General features: G+C 43.7%; 2 protein-coding genes and 1 non-coding gene across 4 annotated transcripts; 2 read left to right on the top strand and 1 right to left on the bottom strand.

Moving 5' to 3' along the window:
• Positions 1-422: 422 nt before the first annotated feature.
• znf319b (zinc finger protein 319b) lies at positions 423-4,619 on the top strand. Its single transcript, XM_041037709.1, has 3 exons — positions 423-751; positions 1,787-1,950; positions 2,040-4,619. The coding sequence occupies exons 2-3, from the start codon at positions 1,946-1,948 to the stop codon at positions 3,898-3,900; spliced, it is 1,866 nt and encodes a 621-aa protein (XP_040893643.1). The 5' UTR covers positions 423-751; positions 1,787-1,945; the 3' UTR covers positions 3,901-4,619.
• A 3,750-nt stretch (positions 4,620-8,369) lies between these two features.
• On the bottom strand, positions 8,370-8,442 carry trnal-uaa. Its single transcript has one exon. It is a non-coding gene; the product is annotated as a tRNA-Leu (tRNA).
• A 1,559-nt stretch (positions 8,443-10,001) lies between these two features.
• On the top strand, positions 10,002-20,419 carry csnk2a2b (casein kinase 2, alpha prime polypeptide b). 2 transcript variants are annotated; one of them, XM_041037749.1, is made up of 12 exons: positions 10,002-10,149; positions 10,609-10,720; positions 12,731-12,832; positions 14,463-14,513; positions 14,638-14,697; positions 14,964-15,047; positions 16,850-16,960; positions 17,228-17,329; positions 17,800-17,900; positions 18,581-18,729; positions 19,312-19,395; positions 19,728-20,419. In XM_041037749.1, the coding sequence occupies exons 1-11, from the start codon at positions 10,046-10,048 to the stop codon at positions 19,386-19,388; spliced, it is 1,053 nt and encodes a 350-aa protein (XP_040893683.1). In that variant the 5' UTR covers positions 10,002-10,045; the 3' UTR covers positions 19,389-19,395; positions 19,728-20,419. The 2 variants fall into 2 exon arrangements, with proteins under 2 accessions (XP_040893683.1, XP_040893685.1); XM_041037751.1 differs by lacking the exons at positions 19,312-19,395; positions 19,728-20,419 and adding an exon at positions 18,934-19,255.
• Positions 20,420-22,331: the final 1,912 nt, after the last annotated feature.

The raw sequence follows: 22,331 nt of genomic DNA, 5'->3' as shown, positions 1-22,331 counted from the left end.
CATTAAGAGGTTTCTTATATTATTTATATATATATATAGGTACCTGAACACTGTTTTTTAATGTATTGTGATCTAGGCACCTTAAAGGATTTCTTTATTTGTCACAATTGTATTTGTGCCATGAGAACAACAACATTTCAATGAGGTGAACGGTTTAGCTGAAACTGGTATTTGTCGTTATTTTTAATCACTGAATCAATTTGACTCACAAACAGCCACTAACACATTTTAATATTTACGACACCAGACACACAGTGTTAATGAGAATACTTTTATAAGAGTGTTACATTAAAGCCAACACACACTATGTTCGTATGTGTATGTATGTATGTGTGTGTGTGTGTGTGTGTGTGTGTGTGTGTTGTGAGCATGCCAATTAACTCTTGGTTTATTCATGTTCCCGTGCGCGGGTAGGTTCTCAGAAGCTAGCCGATAGCTAGCTAGCAATTTAGAACAAAATGCACATCTTTCGGCCAGCCGAGAGGATGGCTTAGGAGTCAAATACATGTATACGTGAAACGGCAGCGTTTATGGGGAGATCTGGGAAATCGCGGGAGATTTTTCGCCAATTTTAATGACCCACAAATCCCAATTTCTTCGGCCCCCGGAGCCACAGCGCTCGAACAAGAGAGCACCCGGGCAGCGTTTGCGGATGTAAAGGGGGGACCTAACGTTATTTGGAGGAGTAGCTATCCTGTGATACACCGGCATTACATCGGGAATACTCCACAGGCTTGACTGGACGCACCAGGTATGAAAATGTGGACTTTCTCGTCGCTGTTTACATGCACTCCTCGCTAACAAACGTGTCGCCGCTGCGGCTGCTACCTGGCTATTATTTTTTCCCGTGGCTAGCCCGCTAACGTTAACACTAGCTCTCCTCTGCGCCTCTGAGGCTGCGTTAGCAAGCGGCTAGGCTAGCTAGCTAACCTATCTTGATTACAGTGATCTTTGCCTGGAGACGAAAAACGTTATGATGCGCAGACGCTGCTTTCCACTTTTTTCTTTTTTTTTAACCGCGAATTGTTGAGCATTTGGATTTCTGCATAGACACGGGCGCAACAACACAACCAACAGGACAGAGATTTAAATGAAAGATTTAGCATTAATTGGTGTCTGAGTGTATATGATAATGAGACCTCACTTGCCGTGTGTTTCTGTGTTCACGGATGTTGCACATCCTCAAGTATCCCGTTGTGTGTAATTATATTTTATTTAACTGGGATGCTTTAAGCAATGTCAACATAAAGTACAAGGCGTCGTAAGAATGCTCAGGTCCGTCCCATTCATGTACACTTGACTCTAAAAATAAATACGACTTATGAAAACGCTGTCACCTGGGGTTCATCTTCTGTGAGAGCAGCTCGTTGAGCAGGGATGCGCTCTCTCATATTTAGTGGGGGAGGCTGTCTGCGTGGTCTGACAGCCAGCTGTTGAAAACCTAAGATTGCGACATGTCCTACGATATTACAAATCCACATTTTGAATGGCTCTGTTTCAGCTGAATTTACACAGGCTGGTCACAAGGTGCACAGACTGGTTGCTAAAGCTTATGTGGCAGGATTTCAGCAGCAAGCTTGCATTTGCAAAGCAATGCTTTATAAGCATTTTGTTACACAGGTATTATTTTTCAGCCAGGATGTGCTGTCTGTTGGATCAGTGGACGATGCAGACGCAGCGTAAACATGATGGAGTTTTTAGGTTAAACCCAAAGATAACTTGTTATTGAATAACCTGTTTCTACTCATTGATATATTGACTTACCTTGGTTTTCTTTGTAATACAGATAACACCTGAAGGCCAAGAATAAAGTGAAAGTATGGGGTCTTCTTAGATCTCTCCACACAGGCGTTCTCCTCTGCTCATCGCTGTTCCTCTCATCAAATCCTCCGTCACGGCCCCTTCACCAAGCACCCTTTCCAGTTCTTCAGTGCACCTTGCTGAGATGGAGTAAGTTTTCTGTCCTGTTTTCTTAACGTACCCTGAAAAGTGTAGCTCATTTTTTAAAAACGTGTGCCAATCTCCCTTTCTCACTTCAGTTGGGCCACACCAGCTGCCAAACTGAATCCTTACACCCGAGCCCGCATGACAGAGGCCTGGCAGCAGCATGCTGTCGCTCCACCTCCGGTTGTCCACACCATCCCTCCAGGAGCTGAGAACGCGTTGGGCTGTGCTGTGTATGGTATCGTACTGCAGCCAGATGCTACGTCTCTACAGCAGCAGCAACAGACCCAGCATGGGCAGCACGGCCAGCACAACCAGCAACACAGCGGGGGTCAGCAGCACGGGCAGCACAGTCAACAGCAGCACACCACTCAGACCCAACAGACCTCCCTACAGGTGGGGACAGAGGGAGGACACAAGTGCGGGGCCTGTGGACATGATATCTCTCACCTGGCTAACCCACACGAGCACCAGTGCATGGTGAGCCAGGACAGGTCATTCCAGTGCACCCAGTGCATGACGATTTTCCACCAGGCGACAGACTTGCTAGAGCACCAGTGTGTTCAGGTGGAGCAAAAGCCATTTGTGTGTGGGGTGTGTAAGATGGGATTCTCCCTCCTCACCTCTCTAGCCCAGCACCACACGTCACATAACAGCACCAACCCAATGAAGTGTTCAATATGTGAGAAGACCTACAGACCCGGCTCTTCTGGCAACGCCACACCAAACTCAAACAACCCCCAGCAGCCCAGCAGCGACAGGGCATCAGCCTGCAGCAGCTCGTCCATTCTCCCTTTCCCTTCGGCCCGAGACCGGCCGTACAAATGTTCTGTTTGCCAGAAGGGTTTCAAACACCTGTCAGAACTCACACGGCATGAGAGGGTGCACACGGGAGAGAAGCCCTTCAAATGTGACACATGTGACAAGGCCTTCAGCCAGTCGTCACATCTACAGCACCATCAGCGAACGCACAGCAACGAGCGCCCGTTCAAGTGTGCTGTTTGTGAAAAGAGTTTTAAGCACCGCTCCCACCTTGTGCGCCACATGTACGTGCACTCTGGTGAGCACTTGTTCAAATGCAACTTATGCGAGCTGCACTTCAAAGAGTCATCGGAGCTCCTCCACCACCCCTGCCACCCGCAGGGTTCCCGCCCATTTCGATGCGCCACGTGTGGTAAGGGTTTTAAGCGGCCGTCGGACCTTCGCCAGCACGAGCGCACGCACTCCGAGGAGCGTCCCTTCCACTGTGATGAGTGTCAGATGAGCTTCAAACAGCACTATGCACTTGTGCGCCACAGACGCACACACAAAGACCCAACTGACCGGCCGTTCAAATGCAATCTGTGCGACAAGGGTTTCATGCAGCCCTCTCACCTCCTCTACCACCAGCACGTCCACGGCATGGACAACCTGTTCAAATGCGCCTCATGCCATAAGGAGTTCAGTCAGTCAGGAGAGCTGCTCAGACACAAATGTGGCGAGTCGTCAAACACCTCACCGGACAAGCCGTATAAGTGTGACGTTTGTGGCAAGGGCTACAAGAAGAGTTCCACGTTACAACGTCATCAAAACTCTCACTGCCAAGAGAAGCCCCTCAAGTGCTCGCTCTGTGACCGCCGCTTCCTGTCCTCGTCGGAGTTTGTCCAGCACCGCTGCGACCCGTCACGGGAAAAGCCGCTGAAGTGCCCGGACTGTGAGAAACGTTTCAAATATTCATCAGATCTGAACCGACACCGACGCGTGCATACAGGGGAGAAACCGTACAAATGCGGCCACTGCAACAAGGGCTTCAAACAGCGCGAGCACCTGACCAAACACCAGAGCACACACTCCAGGGAGGGCCAGTTCAAGTGTGTCTGGTGTGGAGAGCGTTTCAGTGACTTGGGCTCTTTGCAGGATCACACAGTGCAGCACACGGCCGATGGAGGAGGTTACCCTGTGCCGCAGTGCATATGAATCCCTGGAGACTTTAACCCCTGAACAGACGCTTCCCTAAACTCCCTGTTTTCTCTTCTGTGCCCTGTAGGCTCTACTTCAATTCGCCTTCAGCCTAACATTCATCACATTTTCAGGACAGCCTAGGCTATTACTATTGCATTCATTCCCACCAGTGCAACATCAGGTCTCCTGAGGAGCACTTTCTCTCTCCCTTCTTTAACCTGTTCCCTATTTCTTTTTTTTCAGCCCCACACTTGATAACATTGAATAGGCTACAGCTACTTAATTTCCATCCATCATACTTACTGCCAACCAAGACCGACTGCTGTGGACAGAAGCAGGTGCCATAATGCAGGTTTATTGAGCAGATCCTTCCTAATTTCCTCTTCCCCAGAGAAGGAAAAAAAAAACTATCTTGGCAAAATCAGACAGTCGTTTTTTAAACAGATTGTCAGTAAGTATATTGTATCGAGTCTCCATTAGTGCTGCACGATTAATCTAATCGCAATCGCGATGTCACGCTGTGCGATTACGTAACCGCATAAAAGACCTGCGATTTGCAATTTAATGTAAACCAATGTGGAGTAATTGACGCCACATCCACACGCTGTGGGCAGCCACAGGTATGGTCACGTGACTACCCCGGCTTTCAGCAAACGGTAGTGACCGACATGGACGCTGAGGAGGAACACGAGGGACAAGCAGAGTTGGTGGCGAAAATAAAAATGCTACTTCTGTTGTATGGCCATACTTTGGAACAGCAAGACGTGCTGTGTAAAACCTGCAAAGCTAAAGTCGCTACGTCCCGAGGTAATGCGACCAATCTCTATCAACATTTGAGACAACAGAGAGAAAAATTCGACGAGTGCATGCAAATAAAACGTGAAAGATAAAACTGAAAACCGCCTGAAGGAACCACAACGTACAATCACGGATACATTTTGAAAATATTTATTTTAAAACTTTTTTAATTTTTGATATTAAGTTATTTGGAACAAACAGTCTGTAATCTTCAGGTTTGGTTTGGTTTTTTGCGTGTCATGTGTATGTTTTGAGAAATACACAAACTATCATTATTCTGTGTTGTCCCTGATATTCAAGCAAGTGGACTCGTGACACCTTTCATTTATAATATCGTAATCGCAATATTGTCCACAATAATCGCAATCGCACGTTTTCATCAAATCGTGCAGCACTAGTCTCCATCTAAACTGATCAGGCCAGAAACTGTATTGATCGCTTGACTGTCCACTGGAAGGACATCACTCCCTTGTTTTTTTTTTGTTTTTTTTTTTCACCATCTGTCCTTCGCTCCCTCCAATAACTCCTTTTCCCCTCTCCTCAGTTTCCCTCTTTTCTTTTGCATCCCCCTCTCTGCCTGTCGCTGTGTGGTATAAAACGAAACAGAAAGTTTTACTAACCCCTCAAACACGCATGCACTCACATTCATTCGTCTGTGGTCAAGTGAAGGATGATGGAAGGAAGTTTATCGGTCCTAACACCTTCCTTCCTCATCACTGTTTTACTTATTTATGAAGTAGCCAGTAACGCTCTCAACATATATGAAGGGAAACAGTATGAGGGTAGTTTTGGGCATTTAATAATTCTGGTAATAAAATGTCTGTGAGTGTATGTGTGGGCCATGATGGTTATGGCCATACCTGCTTCAACTATAACACCAGTATAAAGCAGCAGCTGATCCCAGTGGTGTGTAGACTAACCAGCCAGCCAAAATTCACTATCAGTAAAATCCCTAATGGTTTATACCAATCTCATCCTCCAGTATAGACATATATAGAAATATATATTTCACACTAATATACTCCTCATATTCCTGCAGAGGTCAGTGCTGTTGGACTAATGTGTACTGAAAATGTCCACATGTGAACATTACACGTCCTCGCTCAGCCTGTACATACGATGGATGTGTGAGTGTACTTATCCAGATGGGTTGGAAATGTCTTTCTTAAAAAAAAAATGTATTGAAGAACTGTTTTTGTATTCTTGCTACTTTCTACCATGTGAAATGTTTTGACAAATGCTCTTTTGTTGTTTTTGTAGTTCATGTAGTGATTGTATTGGTATGTTGCAGGGAATCTCAAAGATCACCCTGTGTATGTGTGTGTGCGTGCGTGTGCGTGTGTGTGTGTGCGTGAATCTGAGTGTGTGAATGTAAATGATATTCTGTCAAACAGGGAAATTCAGACTGAAGAGAATTGTATTGGAAACATTTCAACAGACCTGCGCCTTTTTTTTTTGAATTACTAACCTTACTGGTCTGTCAGAAAGCTGTTTGTTTCTTGTTTTTGTTTTTTTTCTTTGCAGGATGAACCTGCACCTTGTGTTAAATATTATCCATGTTTTGAAAGAAATATTAATACTGTTTTTCCTGTTACATGTTTTGCGTTGAGCTCGACGTTGTGTCTGCCAGGGTGGGTTTATACCAGAGTGAATGACGCCTTCCTCTTCTTTGAATGCTACGAGATTCTTAAGAAGCCTGTAACACTGGTTGGTTTACGTGTCAGCTGTGATCGCTATTGTTCCTCTCTCTGTCCGTCTGGGAAGCTGTTCCCTCCTCTCTCGCCTTCCTCTCTTTCGCTGTAGGTTTTGCAGTTTGAGTGCAGTATTGAAAAGTATTTAATACTTGGAAAGAGGCCAAGGAGATGGAAGTGAAATATATTTTTTCTAAATTCTGGCCTTTAATTTTTCTTTTTGTGTTAGCCTTATGGTGGGGCCATGGTACCTCTCTGCCTCCTCTTCTTCTGCTTTCTGTCTCTGTCCTTCATCATCATTATCATCATATGAGGTCTAATGGTTGGTCCCATCAGCCATTTTATTTTTAATTTCTGAATTTGGCATTATGAGACTTTGAGAACAACTTGGATTTAAAGTTTTAAAAAGTACTGTATGTTTTTCATGGTTTCACATTTGTTCATTTTTTTTTTTTTAATTAATCTTTTAATTGATATGAATATCTATATTCTTGGAGGGAGAGACCAGGGCCTTGGGAAAGGTTTGGGATAAAGATGGCTGTATTTTTTTTTTTTTTTTTTTTAAATTACATTTGCCAGTGTTGTACTCAGCTTTCACAATCCAGAGTTCTGTCTAAGTCCAAATCACAGAAGAAGACTTTTCACAAAGATTTCTGTGGTGGTGTAAAAAAGGTGAATAAGTACAACACAAACACTGTTCATGTTTGCCAAGAACTACAAGTGCTCAAGGACGTGTTAATTGGTGCTGACACATCATCAGATGTGCATAATAAAAAAATAGACACTCCAGGTGCAAGACAGAGACCTCACATACTGTTTAGTGCTGACAGTAGACTTAACATGTATGATCATAATAAGAATGATAATAATAATAATACAAGTGTATGTTCAAAGCCAAAGAATAATTCCAGCCCAGAAGCACTAGTATAGTAGTTAGTATTAGTGAGGGCGACTGTCTGCATTTGTCCTGCGTGTTATAGATTGAACTCTCATAGTAACAGTAAACGGACCAATCTGAGAATGCAGCGAGGAACCACCTTCAAAGTGGAAGGGAACAATGTCACATCTCGATCAAATCCCACATCCAGCAGGCAGGCGAGGAAAGGAGAGGAAAGTCTCCGGTATAAGCACAAATGTAATAATTGGGCCCGCTCTGCATTTTAACTGCTGGTTTGAATGGAAATAGTCAGTTCAGGCACCAGTTTACCCACCAGCCATCCTCTCTCCTCTTCAGTTCCATTAAATAAGCCCATCAGACCCTGGTGTCTCTTGCTCTCTGCATGCTTGCTGTGTTAGTTCCTGTGTTCTGTCCCTGGGAACTGGTGCCCCCACCCCTCTCCCCCTCCTCCCCTCCCCCCCGGCAGCACTGTTCCCTCCTATAGCTTTTTCAAATTGTACTGTAGTTTATGTGAATGATGTTGATGAAAAAAAAAAAAAACCTTTAAAAAGAAAAAACTTTGTGACAACGTACAGTACGTGTACATTCATGCTAAGATTATCTGTATGTATGTAGCATTCAATTACACACAGCACTAACAAATAAAACTTTTTTCATTTATAAACTTACATGAGTTGTGAGATTCTTCAAGCAGGGATTCAGCTCTAAGAACTTCAGATGTTATCTGTCTAACATTGGTTCTTGATGTTTGTTGGTCTCTTTGGCTTGTAAAAAGTTTTCATTTGAAAAACACACAGTTCTAACAGTTGTTTCTACCCTTTGATAATATTTATGATCATGTGTTAATAGTTAACGACAGTGTGGCACACATTGCAATTTGCCCAGCAAAGACTGGCGAAGCACATACTGTGAGTTCTGCCATCATTTAGTTCCACGAGGCCCAAGGCAAGACAAATACTGGGAACATGAGTCATGTCATGTCATCATCTGCCGCTTATCTGGATCCAGGCCCAGGCCGCGGGGGCAGCCCGCCCAATTCACAATGCACCGAAAGCGTATGGCACCTCCACGGGTAGTGAGAACATGGGAGGTGGTGCCCCCCGGAGTGGGATTCAAACCCACGACCCTAAGAGGTTAAGTCTCATGCTCTACCAACTGAGCTAACCAGGTGGGAACATGAGTATAATCATGAATATAATCATTACTGACCAACCAGACTTCTGGTTGAATCGAATGTTGAAGAATATCACACACTGTTAATTTCATTTTATTTATCACATTGGACACCTGAGACTCAACCACAAAAGGAAAAAAAAACAAACAACAACAACAAAGTGGTATATGAGACTGTAGGCACGACAGGGTATGATACACCAGAGCTCAGTGTCTTTAACCTATCACAGTTGTCAGTTTACTGTCAGCTGATCAGCACTCTGGAATTTATTTCTCTCATTTAAACTTTATTATTTTTGATTTAATTATTTGCATATTTATTCGTTTTATTGTTAAAGGCATGACTTGTGATTCAACATGGACAAAGGGTCTTAAAAGTACCATGGATGAAATTATTACATCCACTGAGCACACGTCAACAGGTCCATCTCCATGACACCTGCTGAAGATCATGTCATATGGTTGAAAGCCCATGGAGACGGTAGTTAATATTTTGTCATATCAACAAATTTCTGAGGTTTATGGGAAAGTCTTTCATCAAATAATGGTCTAATCTGTGACAGAAAAATCCTCATCTTCCTCAGCATCCTCATCAGTAGAGGGCGCTGTCTCTCGGCTGCTCGGTCGAACATCACACTCCTCATCTTCACCCCGGCAGACGGCGGCTTTCACATCCGGGCGGCTCTCTCGCTCCTCTTCAATCGCAATCCGCTTCCCTTCCCTGCGCTCTCGACCGGGGAGGTCCGTGGCTGCAGAAGAAACCCCCGAATTCCGGGCCCCTTCGTCGGCGTCTGGCACCGGTCCCTCCCCCGCCCCCCTCACGAGGCGCCGCTTTCCCGCACAGCCGGTCGCACATGACGCGGGCTCCGCCGATGGTGGTGCACGGCGCCGAGCGCTCCCCGTCGGTGCGACATCTCCGCGCTGAAGTAGCATCGCTGGCTAACGTTAGCTAACAACATCGATCGCTCTGCTACTCCACCCCCCCCCCCCCCTCTCTCTCCGGTCGACCCCCGCTACCGATCCGTCACATCAACAGCTGATTGATAGCTAACACTGGACCACCGAGGGCATTCCCCCTCCCTCCCCGACCGTCCACCGCCTAGCGCAGGAAGCCCACCCTTTTTCTGCCCCGATTTAGGGCCCACAAATACAGTAGCCTCGGAGTTTCAACCCGTGATATCTAGACCACCAACCCCCTTTCCTCCTCCTTCTCTGTGGCCTTTTTAGGGGTCCCCTTCTTCTCTACCTCAGCACCCCGATGCCTCCCCGTCCTTGTGTGTAACCTCAGCTGCTCTCTCACTCCGACTCCGATCAGCCCCCATCCGAGTTCCACCGACGCCGGCTCTGCTGCTCCTGACAATCCGACCACGGTGCACTGACTGCGGTGAACCTTGCTGGACGTACCCGGGTCTCTCCATCCCCGCCTCCCTCTTCGCTCAGTCTGGCTGCAGAGTGGAGCTAGCCGGTCGGCCTGTTCCACTTCACACCCACACACACAGACACACAGTTACGGATCTACCCCTACAACCCCCCACCTCCCCCAGTCTCCAGCAGATCTCCGTGACCCACGCCTCGCAGCGCCCGAGCCACGGGTCTCGCCATGCCGGGTCCGGTGGCCGGTAGCAAGTCCCGTGTGTACGCAGACGTCAACACGCTGAAGAGCCGGGAGTACTGGGACTACGAGGCCCACGTACCCAACTGGAAGTGAGGACATTTCTGTTTACAGCAGGTTTCTCTAATTACATGCATGTGACTCCTGGTCACAGCAGTTAGTGGGTCTCTGTGTGCATGTGTGTGTTTTTATGGAGTTGCAGAGAGAGAGTGGCAGATGGGTGTCTATTATTATACATATAGCTGTGAGGGTGTGATGACACTATTATAGTGCAGTCTCTCAGTCTCCCAGCCCACTCCCCTGCTGCTCTGTCCTGTCTGACACATCCCTCCCCTTTGCTTCCATGTTCCCTCTGACTGCTTACTTAAACAACCTCTTCCCTGGAAATCAGGAGCAAAAATCACTTCATTCCCCAAGGCAGAGCTTCATCTCAGTAACACCAACACTTAGCAACAGCTCACACACTGACTTAGTTGCACGCTGGCGCTGAAAATATTTTCTCCTCCCTTCCTCGCGCAGTCACGCATGTGTTTCTCTGTCTGTCCCTATAGCAACCAGGAGGACTACCAGCTGGTTCGTAAGCTGGGCAGGGGGAAGTACAGCGAAGTGTTCGAGGCCATCAACATCACCAACAATGAGAAGGTGGTTGTTAAGATCTTGAAGGTGAGCAGTTGTTGGGTCTCTCCAAGTAAAACACTGAGCGTGTGGCTCAGAGATGTCGGCTGCACGTGGAGCACAGTTAGGCACATGTGATGTTTTTATGTTTATAATGTGAGTTGTTTAAATACCTGAAAAGTGACACTGAGTCTGGATAAAAGAGTTTGTCTCAACACTTGCAATTTCTAAGCAAAGCTACAACTTTGAGTCGAGTAATTGTTTAAGTCAAAATGGCAAATGTTATGGTTCCAGCTCTTTAACAGTGAGGGTTTCCCACTTTTATTTTAATGTATGTGATATTTAACTGAATAATAGATTCAGACATTTTGTGATTAACAGTTCCAAACTTTCTCAAGTTCTAGCTGCTCAGTTTTAAGGACTTCCTGCTTCTTTGTCTTATTTGATCGTGAACTTAATCTTTCGTCCGCTAGTAAGACAAAACGTTTGAGAATGTTTGGAAACTGTAATACTGGAGTATTTTTTATTATTCTGACATTTTTTTTTTATCATGGATTACCCTGTCGGTGAAATGAACAGTGAAATATTTCCCTCACTAGTGTTTTACTAAAGCTTAAAGTCATGTCATCATCTTGTTTTGTCTGACCAACAGTCTAAAATCTAAAAATATATATAAAAGAAAATAACTATAAAACAAGAGAAGAGAAGGAAATTTGATTTGAGAAACAGGAAACAACAAAAGTTTGACATTTCTGCTTGATAAGTGACCTGGAGGATTAATTGATGATCAGCACAGATGCTGATTCATTTTCCTTTGATCGACTTATTGTTGCCGCTTCAGGTTCATCCATAATGGCAGTGAGAGTTTGCTGCAGGCTGAAGGCAGCGAGCACACACCTGCTGCTGGAGTCTGAGTGGAAGATTAAAAAAAGTCCCCCCACCTCTTTTCTTTTCTCCTCACAGCTCAGACTCTGTTCAATGAGGACGTACTGTTCGTGTGTCAGGTGGATTTAATATCTCAAACGGTGTAAATAAATATATTTACAAAGAAGTAAATATATTTATTGTTAATATATAGATATATAATTGCTTAAATAAATACATAAATAACAAATAAATTAATATTTTAATGGATAAATAAAATAAACAAATGAATAAAAGCTGAAATTAATATACAGATGATTAAATGAAAAAATCAATTTTGGTAATTAATCAGTAAACAAATAATTTATTTCTACAAATGTACAATTATTCATTTCTCTATTTCTACATTGTTTTTGTTTTACTGCATTTTTATTTTAAGATGTTTAAAAATATTTAACGTTATTATTATTTAAAATGTATTTATTACAGTGTCTTTGTGCTAACGAGGTAGGCGGGACTAGCCACACTCTAAAGCAGGATTGGTCACAGGAGTGTGATTGATTTGCCTTGTTGGTGATGAATAAGCTGAGTTGACTGGTGAAGCTGCTGCTGGTGTTTGGAAGCTGCTTAGCGATGCTTGTTCATTTATTTCAGTGTATTTATGTGTTTGTAGATCTGTTTATTCATGAATAACTTATTTATTGTCCTCCATAATAAACAGGCAGTAACTCTTTCTGTCCACTCAGAGGACTCCAGAGTTACACGTAATCATGTCGTTTTTAATAATAATCCTTGTTGAGTTCTTCACAGTGAATAAAAACACAGTTCGTCCACTTTTGTTCTGCCACAGTCTGAAGCAGCAGCTAAAATGAGACAGTCCTCGTCAGGATTTCTTCAGCATCAGTCAATCTCACTTCAGAGACACATGGTGCAGCCAGGACACTAATAATATCCACCTTATTTTTTATGAAGTGGTTATAATCTCTGTTGTCACAGCTGAACAGATGCTGGTGCAGCAGGAAGTCCTGACGAGGACTGTCTCATTTTAGCTGCTGCGTCAGACTGTGGCAGACTCTGCTTTTACATCTTGACGGGACGTTTGTTTTTTTTTTTGTTTTCTCACCTTAGATCCTTAGACCTCTCTGTTTAACCTCTGTCTTTGTTTGTCTCGCTTGGTTCCACCTGTTGATTCAGCCGGTCAAGAAGAAGAAGATCAAACGAGAGATCAAGATCCTGGAGAACCTGCGAGGAGGGACCAACATCATCCGACTGGTGGACACAGTCAAAGACCCAGTGGTAGGCTCTCCAATGTCTCTACAGTCCTTTTTAAATTAATGAATTAAATGCAGAGTGTGGGGACTGAAGCCGATAGGGCCTCATCAGTTCACTGTGAGACAGTGAGACATACAGTAGCTGGGGACACTCTTGTGAGACTTCAGTAGCCTTTTTCTATTTGTTGCTCTGACTTCCTTGAAGGATGGACAGACGGACTCAGGATGACAGTATTTGAAAATAAGTGACATAAATAAGTCTCACAGTGACAAATGAGAACAAAAACGGAAAACAATGGATGAATGTTAGAACCGATGTTTAAAGGACAGATCCACACATTTCACACGTCTGTCTGAGATCTTCAGGCGTCCACGTGAACACTGAGGCAGGTTTTCCATACTGTAATCATTCCTCCCGTTCGTAGCAGCCAATAAACAAGGCCTTCCTAATGTGCTTTCATTGCAAGTAATAGCGGACAGAATCCATATCTCTCATCCTGTGTGAAAATGTATTTAACAGTCTACAGCTAATATAAGACCCAGTCCGCCTTAGACAGACTAACCACTGTCCTCCATGTAGCATCAGCCAGAGACTGTAGGAATGTGTTGAGACACAGGACGAGGACTCTGGATTTCATTAAGCAAAACCTGTGTCGGTGTCCATGTGATCACCTGACGATTGCGTGACCTTCAGTAAGGTCAGTATGTATCGAACTGGTGTGTCCCAGAGAGTCACTGCTTTGCATTAAGATTTTATTTCTCTACGATACAGTCCAGTTTCACACCTGAGCTGAAAACACAGAAGAATAGGAAACAGTTCTTGGCTGTATTTTCTTTTTTTTTTCTTCTTTTTTTTAAAATCAATCCTAAAATCGTCTCCTCTTGCAGCTGGCGGTCGAATGGCTACCTTGTGGATATTAAAGTCACAGTAAGAATCTGCCAAATGGTGTCAGGAGTTTAAAGGAATGATGGGTTTCAGGAGTGACCACAGGGTTGGCAAATGACATAATCACTTTTAGGAGCCACTGGCTGTTGATTGTGGATTATGGGTGTGATGATTACGGCTGCCGTGGAGGGTGAAAGCTGTCGGCATGTGGGGAAAAACAAACGTCGTAATTCTAATTCTGCTGTCACGCATGGTTTGATTATTTTACTTTGTGAGGCTGTGGCTCCCGCTGGTCCTGGAATTTGTGGAATATCTGAATTTACAGAGGCTTAATCCAACAAGTAAAGTCAGAAAATTTGATAAATTATCTGGAGAATTGTGGGGATACTTCATCAGGGAGTTTTACAGACGGGCTACTTATTTGTGTATGCCTGTATATTCTAGATTTTTGGTCATAAGTCTGTGTGGGGAAACCAGACTTTTTGAAGTCTTTCAGTGCAATGGTGGGCGCCGACCCTGCTCGTGCGTCTGTCGAGCGTGATGCAGATTATTTTACTGTATTTTGAATTTGGGTCCGGTTCGCTTCCTGCAAGGTAAGCCCACACACAGAGGGGCTGTCAAACCTGTGATTAATCAGGTGACTGAATCAATAACGAACCTCATCTTATCATCGTTGTCTATGATTTTGTTTTTCTTTCTTGATTCTGACTCTGCTCTCTGCTCTCTGCTCTACTCCACCCCTCCCTGTGTCTCTGTGGTGGCTGTACAGTCCAGAACTCCGGCGCTCGTCTTTGAATGCATCAATAACACAGACTTCAAGGTACAGTCACCACCTCTCGTCTGCCTGCCTCTGTGGGTCTCCTGTTCAGTCAGCCAGCTGCCTCTTTGTCACGTTATGGTCATTCAGAGTTCAAATCCTCACACAGGTCTGTGTTTGTTTCCAGGAGTTGTACCAGAAGTTGACAGATTATGATATCCGTTTCTATATGTATGAACTACTGAAGGTGAGACATGTTTACGTTACGTACCATTAACACATTAACACCTTTTTAATAAGCAGAATTCAAAAAAAAAAAAAAATTGATGTGTGAGCCCATTGTTTTGTAATGAGCACCCAGTTTATTTTCTTGGCAATGTTCCCAGGAATTCAAAAGACTGTGTGAACATGCTGGTATCTTTGTCTTATACAATACACACCTGTCTGTGTGTGTCTGTGTGTGTGTGTGTGTGTGTGTGTGTGTGTGTGTGTGTGTGTGTGTGTGTGTGTCAGGCTCTGGACTACTGTCACAGTATGGGAATCATGCACCGTGACGTCAAACCCCACAATGTGATGATCGACCACCAGTTGAGAAAGGTAGGTGGTGCCCTACATAGTGTTTCTTTTTTTCTTTACACACCCACACACACTCTGAATGTTCTGTCTCATTCTGCTATTTTTTGCCCTGCTGTTTCTCTCTCACTGTTTATTTCCTCTCTGGTTTTCTCCCATCCTTTCATCTCGTCCTCTTTTTTTTTCCCCCCCATATTCTTTATTCCCCCTTTTGAAATGGAGCCAGATTATTGTGAGTTGGTAACACACCAGCTTAGGCTCATTCACACAGAGTCCCTGTAATATGTGTGAGTACATTAGGAGTGAGATTCAGTACATATAATTTCCTTGCTGCTCTCTGTTGGTGAACGCTACACAACGGTTCAGTTCGTGAAAGCTTTTATTATTATCAGCCACTTTGAACATTTTATTAAAAAAAAAAAAAAAAAAACAGCAACAGCTGAGTGTGAGCGGTGACGACCGAACAAAGTAAAGACTGCCACCTGCAGAAACATCTCAGACCTCTTTATTTTATCGTTCAACATCGAGCCAGGACAAGTAACAGAGCCGTCTGTGGTTCAGCCAACTCAGTGGTACTCCCAAGTTTCTGATTTTTTTTTTTTTTATTTATGATTCACCACCTAGTTAAAAATAGGGTACCTGTGTTAAACTGGTTGCAGCAACAAAAGTAAAGACTTTCCATCATTCATCACAAAGATTTTTTTTTTTTTTTTTTTTAAATACATGATCTGGTATTTTTCCTTTTAACCTGTATCACGAGTCATCTCAGTCACAGAGAGCAGGACAGTCTGTGGTCTTTCAGCAATAAACACATTATCACAATTATCTGTTAGCATCATTTCCATCCACTTAAATGTGATACAAACTATATTCTGATGTGAGAGTTACACGAGTGATGGAAGTAACTGAATCCATTTACTCAAGTACATTTTTGAGACACTTTTACTTGAGTATTTCCATTTTCTGCTACATTATCACTCTGTTTACTCCACTATATTCATTTGGCCTTAGTTTGTAGTTATTTTGCAGATTCTGATTAATAAACAAAACAATAATCATGAAGTGAATCATGATTATTATTAGGGGGTAAAACAAGCTAATGACTTTATTGATTCCCACAGGGAAATTCTTAAGCTACCCAGCAGTAATACAGCTGCTAAAATTAGCCCCAGTTAAAACACATTATTCTGAAACGGGCCATTCTCCTTTAAAAATGTATCCTGAGTGGAAATGGCTCATTTGCATTCAGTGTCTGAGCAGTGACGTCTGCTTATATGCACAGTGTGAGTAAACAATACATTTATACATTTTTAATGCATGTTGGGATTTTTGTCAAACATCACTTTAAAAAAACGGAAAAATCATGTAAATGGAAATAAATATAACCTTGAAAGTTTATCCAGTTCCTACAGGTGACCCAACGATAACATCAACTGTCTGACTGTACAAAGGCAGTGTTGGAGCAAACTGTGTTACTACACCCTCTGATGTATTATTAGGGCAATATTGTACTGCAGGAAGTAACAAAGGAAGACAGACTGATTGGTCAGGGCTTCATCCTGCAGGTGGATAATGACCCAAAACTTTAGAAAATAAGAACTAGACATTGGCTTCACAGACTTCCAACCTTGTCCAGCAGGGGGCAGCAGGCTAATGTAAGTGTGAATCACTCCTACAGGAGACTGCAGGTACACGTTCTGCCACAGGATGCAATGCTAATCGACAGGCGATGTGAGGTTACAGCTGATGCCGCTTTGTTACACGTTGAGAATATTCTGTCGATGAACCTGTGAAGCTGATGGAGGAGGTACTGTGTGTTTCCACAGCTACGCCTAATAGACTGGGGTTTGGCAGAGTTCTACCACCCATCCCAGGAGTACAACGTCAGAGTGGCCTCGCGATACTTCAAAGGCCCCGAACTCCTGGTGGACTACCAGGTAACACGCACACATATTTAAAGACTGCGCTTAAACACCCACTGATGCTGTTCCAGAACCAAACTTTATAAAAACCCTCTGTGTCTCTCTGTGTTGCTTTTACATTTACACACCATAAAAACGAACATTAAACACACACCTCTCTCACCGCAGATGTAAAACGTTGCCAGTCACACATGCATGAGGAAATGCTGTGATCACACGTGGGTAATTTGGATGTCTGTGTTCTCATCATCAGCAGCGCTGTTGGATGATTTTGTGTTTCAGATGTACGATTACAGCCTAGACATGTGGAGCTTGGGCTGTATGTTGGCCAGTATGATCTTTCAGAAAGAGCCCTTCTTCCACGGACAGGACAACTATGACCAGGTAACGCAACACGTGCAGCTTCCTGCACATCAGAGCACAGCAGCAGCATTTTTTAAATCACACTGTGTAAAACACAGAAGGAAATCTGAATCAGCTTTGTCTTTCGCCGCACACCACAGGGCTGTGTGTGGCATCCTATGTCTCGCTTAACCACAGGATATCCTAAACATGTAATGGAGATAACCTGGATTTGTATCCTGGAGCTTTATCGGATGTTATCTGTAGTGTTTGGGTCTCCAGTGTTAATGGTGATAACAGGAAGAGGGCGGTTTCATTCAGGAACTAAAGCTTTAAGAGTTTCTCACATTGACAGAGGGTGGAAGGTGTTAACGTCTGATATGAAGAAGCAGTTCAAACAAACGTGTCCTCTTCCGTTAAAAGCGAGAAGGAAAACAAATCAGAGAGAAGAATTGGCGAAGTGAAAGTGCCGCACAGAGTTTGAGCCCACGTCTGCTGTGTTTTCGTTTTAGTTGGTGCGAATTGCCAAGGTCCTGGGGACAGACGAGCTGTTCGGATACCTGCGTAAATACCACATTGAACTGGACCCGCGCTTCAAAGACCTGCTGGGACAGTAAGTCCACTCAGACTCTGCCTCAGGGACTCCCATCACACCCCAGTTACTGTGACACTGCTGTACAGCTGCTTCTGAACCTACTGAATCTTTACCCAGGTTTTCTCCTGCGTTACCTTAAAACCACAGTGACCGCTAAACCCAACACTCATGCATGTATCCTCCTCTGGCTGTATCCTGTACTCTTCCACTGATAAATAAGGAACAACAGAGTGGCATTAAAAATATTAAAAGAATATAATATTTTTTATTGATATTTATTTAAAAGAAGGAGGAAGCAGGAACACAGGGAGTCTTAATTATCCATTTCTGATTGGCAGAGCCTTTTCCACTACAGGGATTTAACATCTCCTAACTTAAGATGTAGCCATTATCACTGGTTCTGCTGATGTCTCTGCTGCGGTCCGCCGGGTTTGGAGGCAGGTTTTCTTACGTGACACCTTTTTATTTTGAGTATATATCCCTAAAGTTCTGTTTCGTAAAGAAACACGAGACGGGATCTGGAACCGAAGCCTTAACATGTTCTTATAAGTTCAATAAGAAACATGTTATCCTGAGGACAGAAGACAAAAGAGTCTCCGTCCAGTGATCAGTACAGTACTGTCATTACTGCACCAGTATCAGCAGATGCCCCTTTAGCCGTGGTGGTAGTGTCAGACGACCACTGTGTGTCCCCGCAGGCAGAGCAGGAAGCGTTGGGAACAGTTTGTGCAGACGGAGAACCAGCACTTGGTGAGTCCTGAAGCTCTGGACCTGTTGGACAAGCTGCTACGCTACGACCACCAACAGAGACTGACCGCCACAGAGGCCATGGAGCACCCCTACTTCTGTAAGCAAAACACACACACACACACACACACTACAACACAGTTTACACAGGTTAACACACTCAGGAGTGCAGTGAGACATGGTGTTAAACACACAGGAAATGTTTACCTCTGGTTCTTCTAATACGAGGCCTTAACTTCTTTTCTGTAGAAATAGATTATTATTTAAATATATACGATGTACAGCATTAATGTTTGGCGTCTAGGCTCCGACCTCGCTGCTCCCCACAAGGAACCAACGATCTCAGCTCAGCGGGGAGTTGGAGGAGACTAGACTCAGAGACTACAGGTGGATGCTGGGGTGAAGGTGGAGCTTTTGAAATGCTGACAGTAGCAGCGGCGTAGTTTTTAGCTGAGCGGTGTGGCAGCAGGCATGCGGCAAAAGACTGAGCAGCGTACCGATGGCGTGAACACGCCGCCATGTTTGAAGGCTGTGTTGTATATGCGTTGCGGTGAGAGGGGTGTGTCACATGAGTGTAGGAGCCGGGCTCGAGTTTGGCTGCCTGAACTGGCTTTGCTTTTCTTTTTTTAATAGCCTCAGTGTTTTTCCGAGGTTTACATGTTGCTCCTCTCTCCTCCTGCAGACCCAGTCGTAAAGGAACAGTCCCTGTCAAACTCTGACAACAACATGGTTTCCAGTGGCAACACTACAGCGCGATGAAACACAGGTAACAGCGACCTACTAGACTACTGCCTTTTTTCTTTTCTTTTTTTTTTTAATCCCATTCAGTCTTCAAAACTGAGTCTACCATTGACACCACCTTGCTGTTACATGCCATATAGAAGCAGTCAGAGACACAGTGATCATCAGATCCATAACCCTTAATCAGCTGTTTCCTGTCACACATCTGTACTTCTAACTGATCATTAGAGGACATGATGTTCACGTGACTGTTTTCACAGTGTAGTACACACAAAAAAAATCTGACTGGAGAGTCAGTTAAATCCCATGATTCCCTCTGCCTCACTCTCTTCCTTGTTGCTCTCTGTCTTTTCGCAGATGTGGAAGAAGAAGGATGTTTGTTACCTCAACTTTGTACCCGGTTGTGACAGTAACTTTGACAAGTGTACAGTGACAATGGATCAAAGTAACTCTGACCAGTTACACACTCACAGATATGTGCATACGGACACACACACACACACGCATCAGTGCGAGCACACCTACATACACATACACACACACACACACACACAGACATGTATACATACACCCTCCTCCTCTGTATCAGTCTGTGATTGGCTTGTACTGGTTCCCTGTCCAGCAGCCTGACCAATGAGCTTGAAGCTGCTCCCCCATCGTCCCCCCTCAAATGGTCTTTGTCCTCCCAGCTCAGTCTCATGTAGGTCAACAAGGACAAACTACTTTTAAAGACAATTCAGTCTCTCCTCCTCTCTCTGTCGTCCCTCCATCCCCTCCTTTATATCAGCCCCTCTTTGTTTGCATCAGCATGGAGAATGATCAGGAGTGTGAGCCTGTACAAGTCCCCCCCACCCCACCCCAACCCGTTCATCCATCTGTCTGTCTGCCCCCTCCTCCCTCCTCCCTCCCCATCATATACCCCAACAGACAGACAGACGTCTTAGCACTACTCCAGTTCTGAAAGTGGCATGGTGGACTCTCTCTAGATAGAATGATGATGATGATAATAATAATATTAATGAAAAATAAATGATTTTTATTTAGATGAACTTTGCCTGTGACTGGAGTGAGTTTCTTGCTTGTTAGTTTTGTCTTTGGAAGGAGTCACAAAACAAATGCAAAGTGCTACTGGTCATATTTGTATAATTCCACCAACATTAGCATTACGTAATCATAGCCTTCAGAAATTTAACAAGGGAGAAGGCTGGAATATAGTTATTATCATTTGCATTGTCATAGGAATAACTTAGAGGATTACAACAGAGTGGGTTTTGAAAGGTGAAAATTTGTTTGTGCTCTGTATAGATTTTTATGTGAGGGTGGGAAGACTTTTAAAATGGCCTTTATGTCAACAGTGGTCAATAAAAACCTCCACTTTCATTAAATTATTGAAAAACATAATAAATTAATAATATAAACATAGAATCAAAAGAAACATACACATAAGAGAGAGATTAGGACAATCCCAAGAAAAAACATGTTTTTAAGGTGAGATTGAAAAAATTGAAAGTTCAGAATAATGTGTGAGCTTTGCTCCCCCTCCCACACAGAGAGACGTGACCAGTAAAAACTTTCCACTGGTTCTATTTTAAACCAAACCTGTAACCTGTACCTCGTCCATAGGTGCCGCAGCTCACGCTGAAAACAAAAACCTAAAACTAATATGTTCCAGGAGACGCGTCGACCGCTGCAAAGCCGACACAGTACAGTGAGACATGTGCGGCTACAGCCTGTGTGATGGCAGAGCAGAATGCTGAGCAGACACTCAGCCTCTGTAATGAGAGTGGTGGAGAATGAAAGCTGAGCCTGTTGTGTAAAGCTGCGACAACTAGTTCACAGTCAGTTAAAATGATGGATGCTGCTCTCAGTGTGTTACGTCTACAGGTGAGGTAGTGAACCTTACAGCACCAAAGAGCGGCCAGATAAAATGAACAGAGAGCAGGTGCACATTGTGCAGCGTTCATCAGCGAGAGCCAGATATTTTGTCAGGAGTTGGTGGTATCAGAAGGTGATATCATGCAGGAGTTATTTTTACATTGCTCCCTAGTGGCAAAAAAAAAACCCCTCACAGTTCTGTAGCTGCTGACTGCTCTGCGTGTTCTCAGCTGGGTTTTTTTGCTGGAAATGGTGAGAACAGAGTGAGGGAATCAAAATATTAAAGATGTGGCAGGAAAACCAAAACACTGAGATTAAAAACACTAAAAAAACCCACCACATAGCTGAGAGGAACTGCAGATTCATGATGAATTATCTGTGGGTCACTTTGAGCATCTATTTTTCACCGTACATGCAGTATGTAAATAAAATAAAAATACACATTAGAGCAGCTTTACTTTTAGATTGTAGACAGTTCATCCACAGTGTTACTTAACCTAAACATTATCATCATTAAGACACATCCAGGTAGAGCTTTGCATTAGGAGTAATAAAGAACAGATTAACATTTCCCACAGAGAAGTGTAAACATACCTGCCTTTAATTACAGTTACGTTGGCATTTATAACATGTTTTGTTTTCAATGTGACGCTCGGTTTGTTAGAAAGCAAAAACAGGAAAAGTGAGCTTTATTTGCATCTTTCAAAATAACAGTTCCTCATTTTGCAGAACTGTCACAAAATCTGATCTACACATTTTTATAATTAGATCTTAAAGAGACAATGAGGTGTTTGCCTCTGTACATGAACTGACAGTGTTCACTGTATAAGATTTATATATTTTTACTAGATACAGTAATACAGGCATGACTGGAAATAAGAAACTTGTTCTGGGAGAGGTCAGGTTAGGTCCAGTGTCGATGGAGGCAAAGTCTACACCCTCTGCTGGTTTCAGTGTAAAATTCTGAATCATGTTTCATTCTGTGATGGCCCTGAAATAATAAAACAAAACCAAACGCGTGACTGACATCTGAAGTAATGCCAACATGTTGTTATATGTGTTGTCAACACATTGTTAGTGCGTCTT

The sequence above is a fragment of the Toxotes jaculatrix genome, chromosome 5 (assembly GCF_017976425.1).
Source record: "Toxotes jaculatrix isolate fToxJac2 chromosome 5, fToxJac2.pri, whole genome shotgun sequence".
Classification (NCBI taxonomy): domain Eukaryota; kingdom Metazoa; phylum Chordata; class Actinopteri; family Toxotidae; genus Toxotes; species Toxotes jaculatrix.
This window is presented reverse-complemented; position numbering and strand designations above follow the sequence as displayed.

Excerpts from the sequence above, each read along its gene's own strand:
- csnk2a2b (XM_041037749.1), top strand. The coding sequence starts at position 10,046 with ATGCCGGGTCCGGTGGCCGGTAGCAAGTCCCGTGTGTACGCAGACGTC. Across the intron at positions 14,514-14,637 it reads TCAATAACACAGACTTCAAG|GAGTTGTACCAGAAGTTGAC; the intron begins GTACAGTCACCA and ends GTTTGTTTCCAG. Across the intron at positions 14,698-14,963 it reads ATATGTATGAACTACTGAAG|GCTCTGGACTACTGTCACAG; the intron begins GTGAGACATGTT and ends TGTGTGTGTCAG.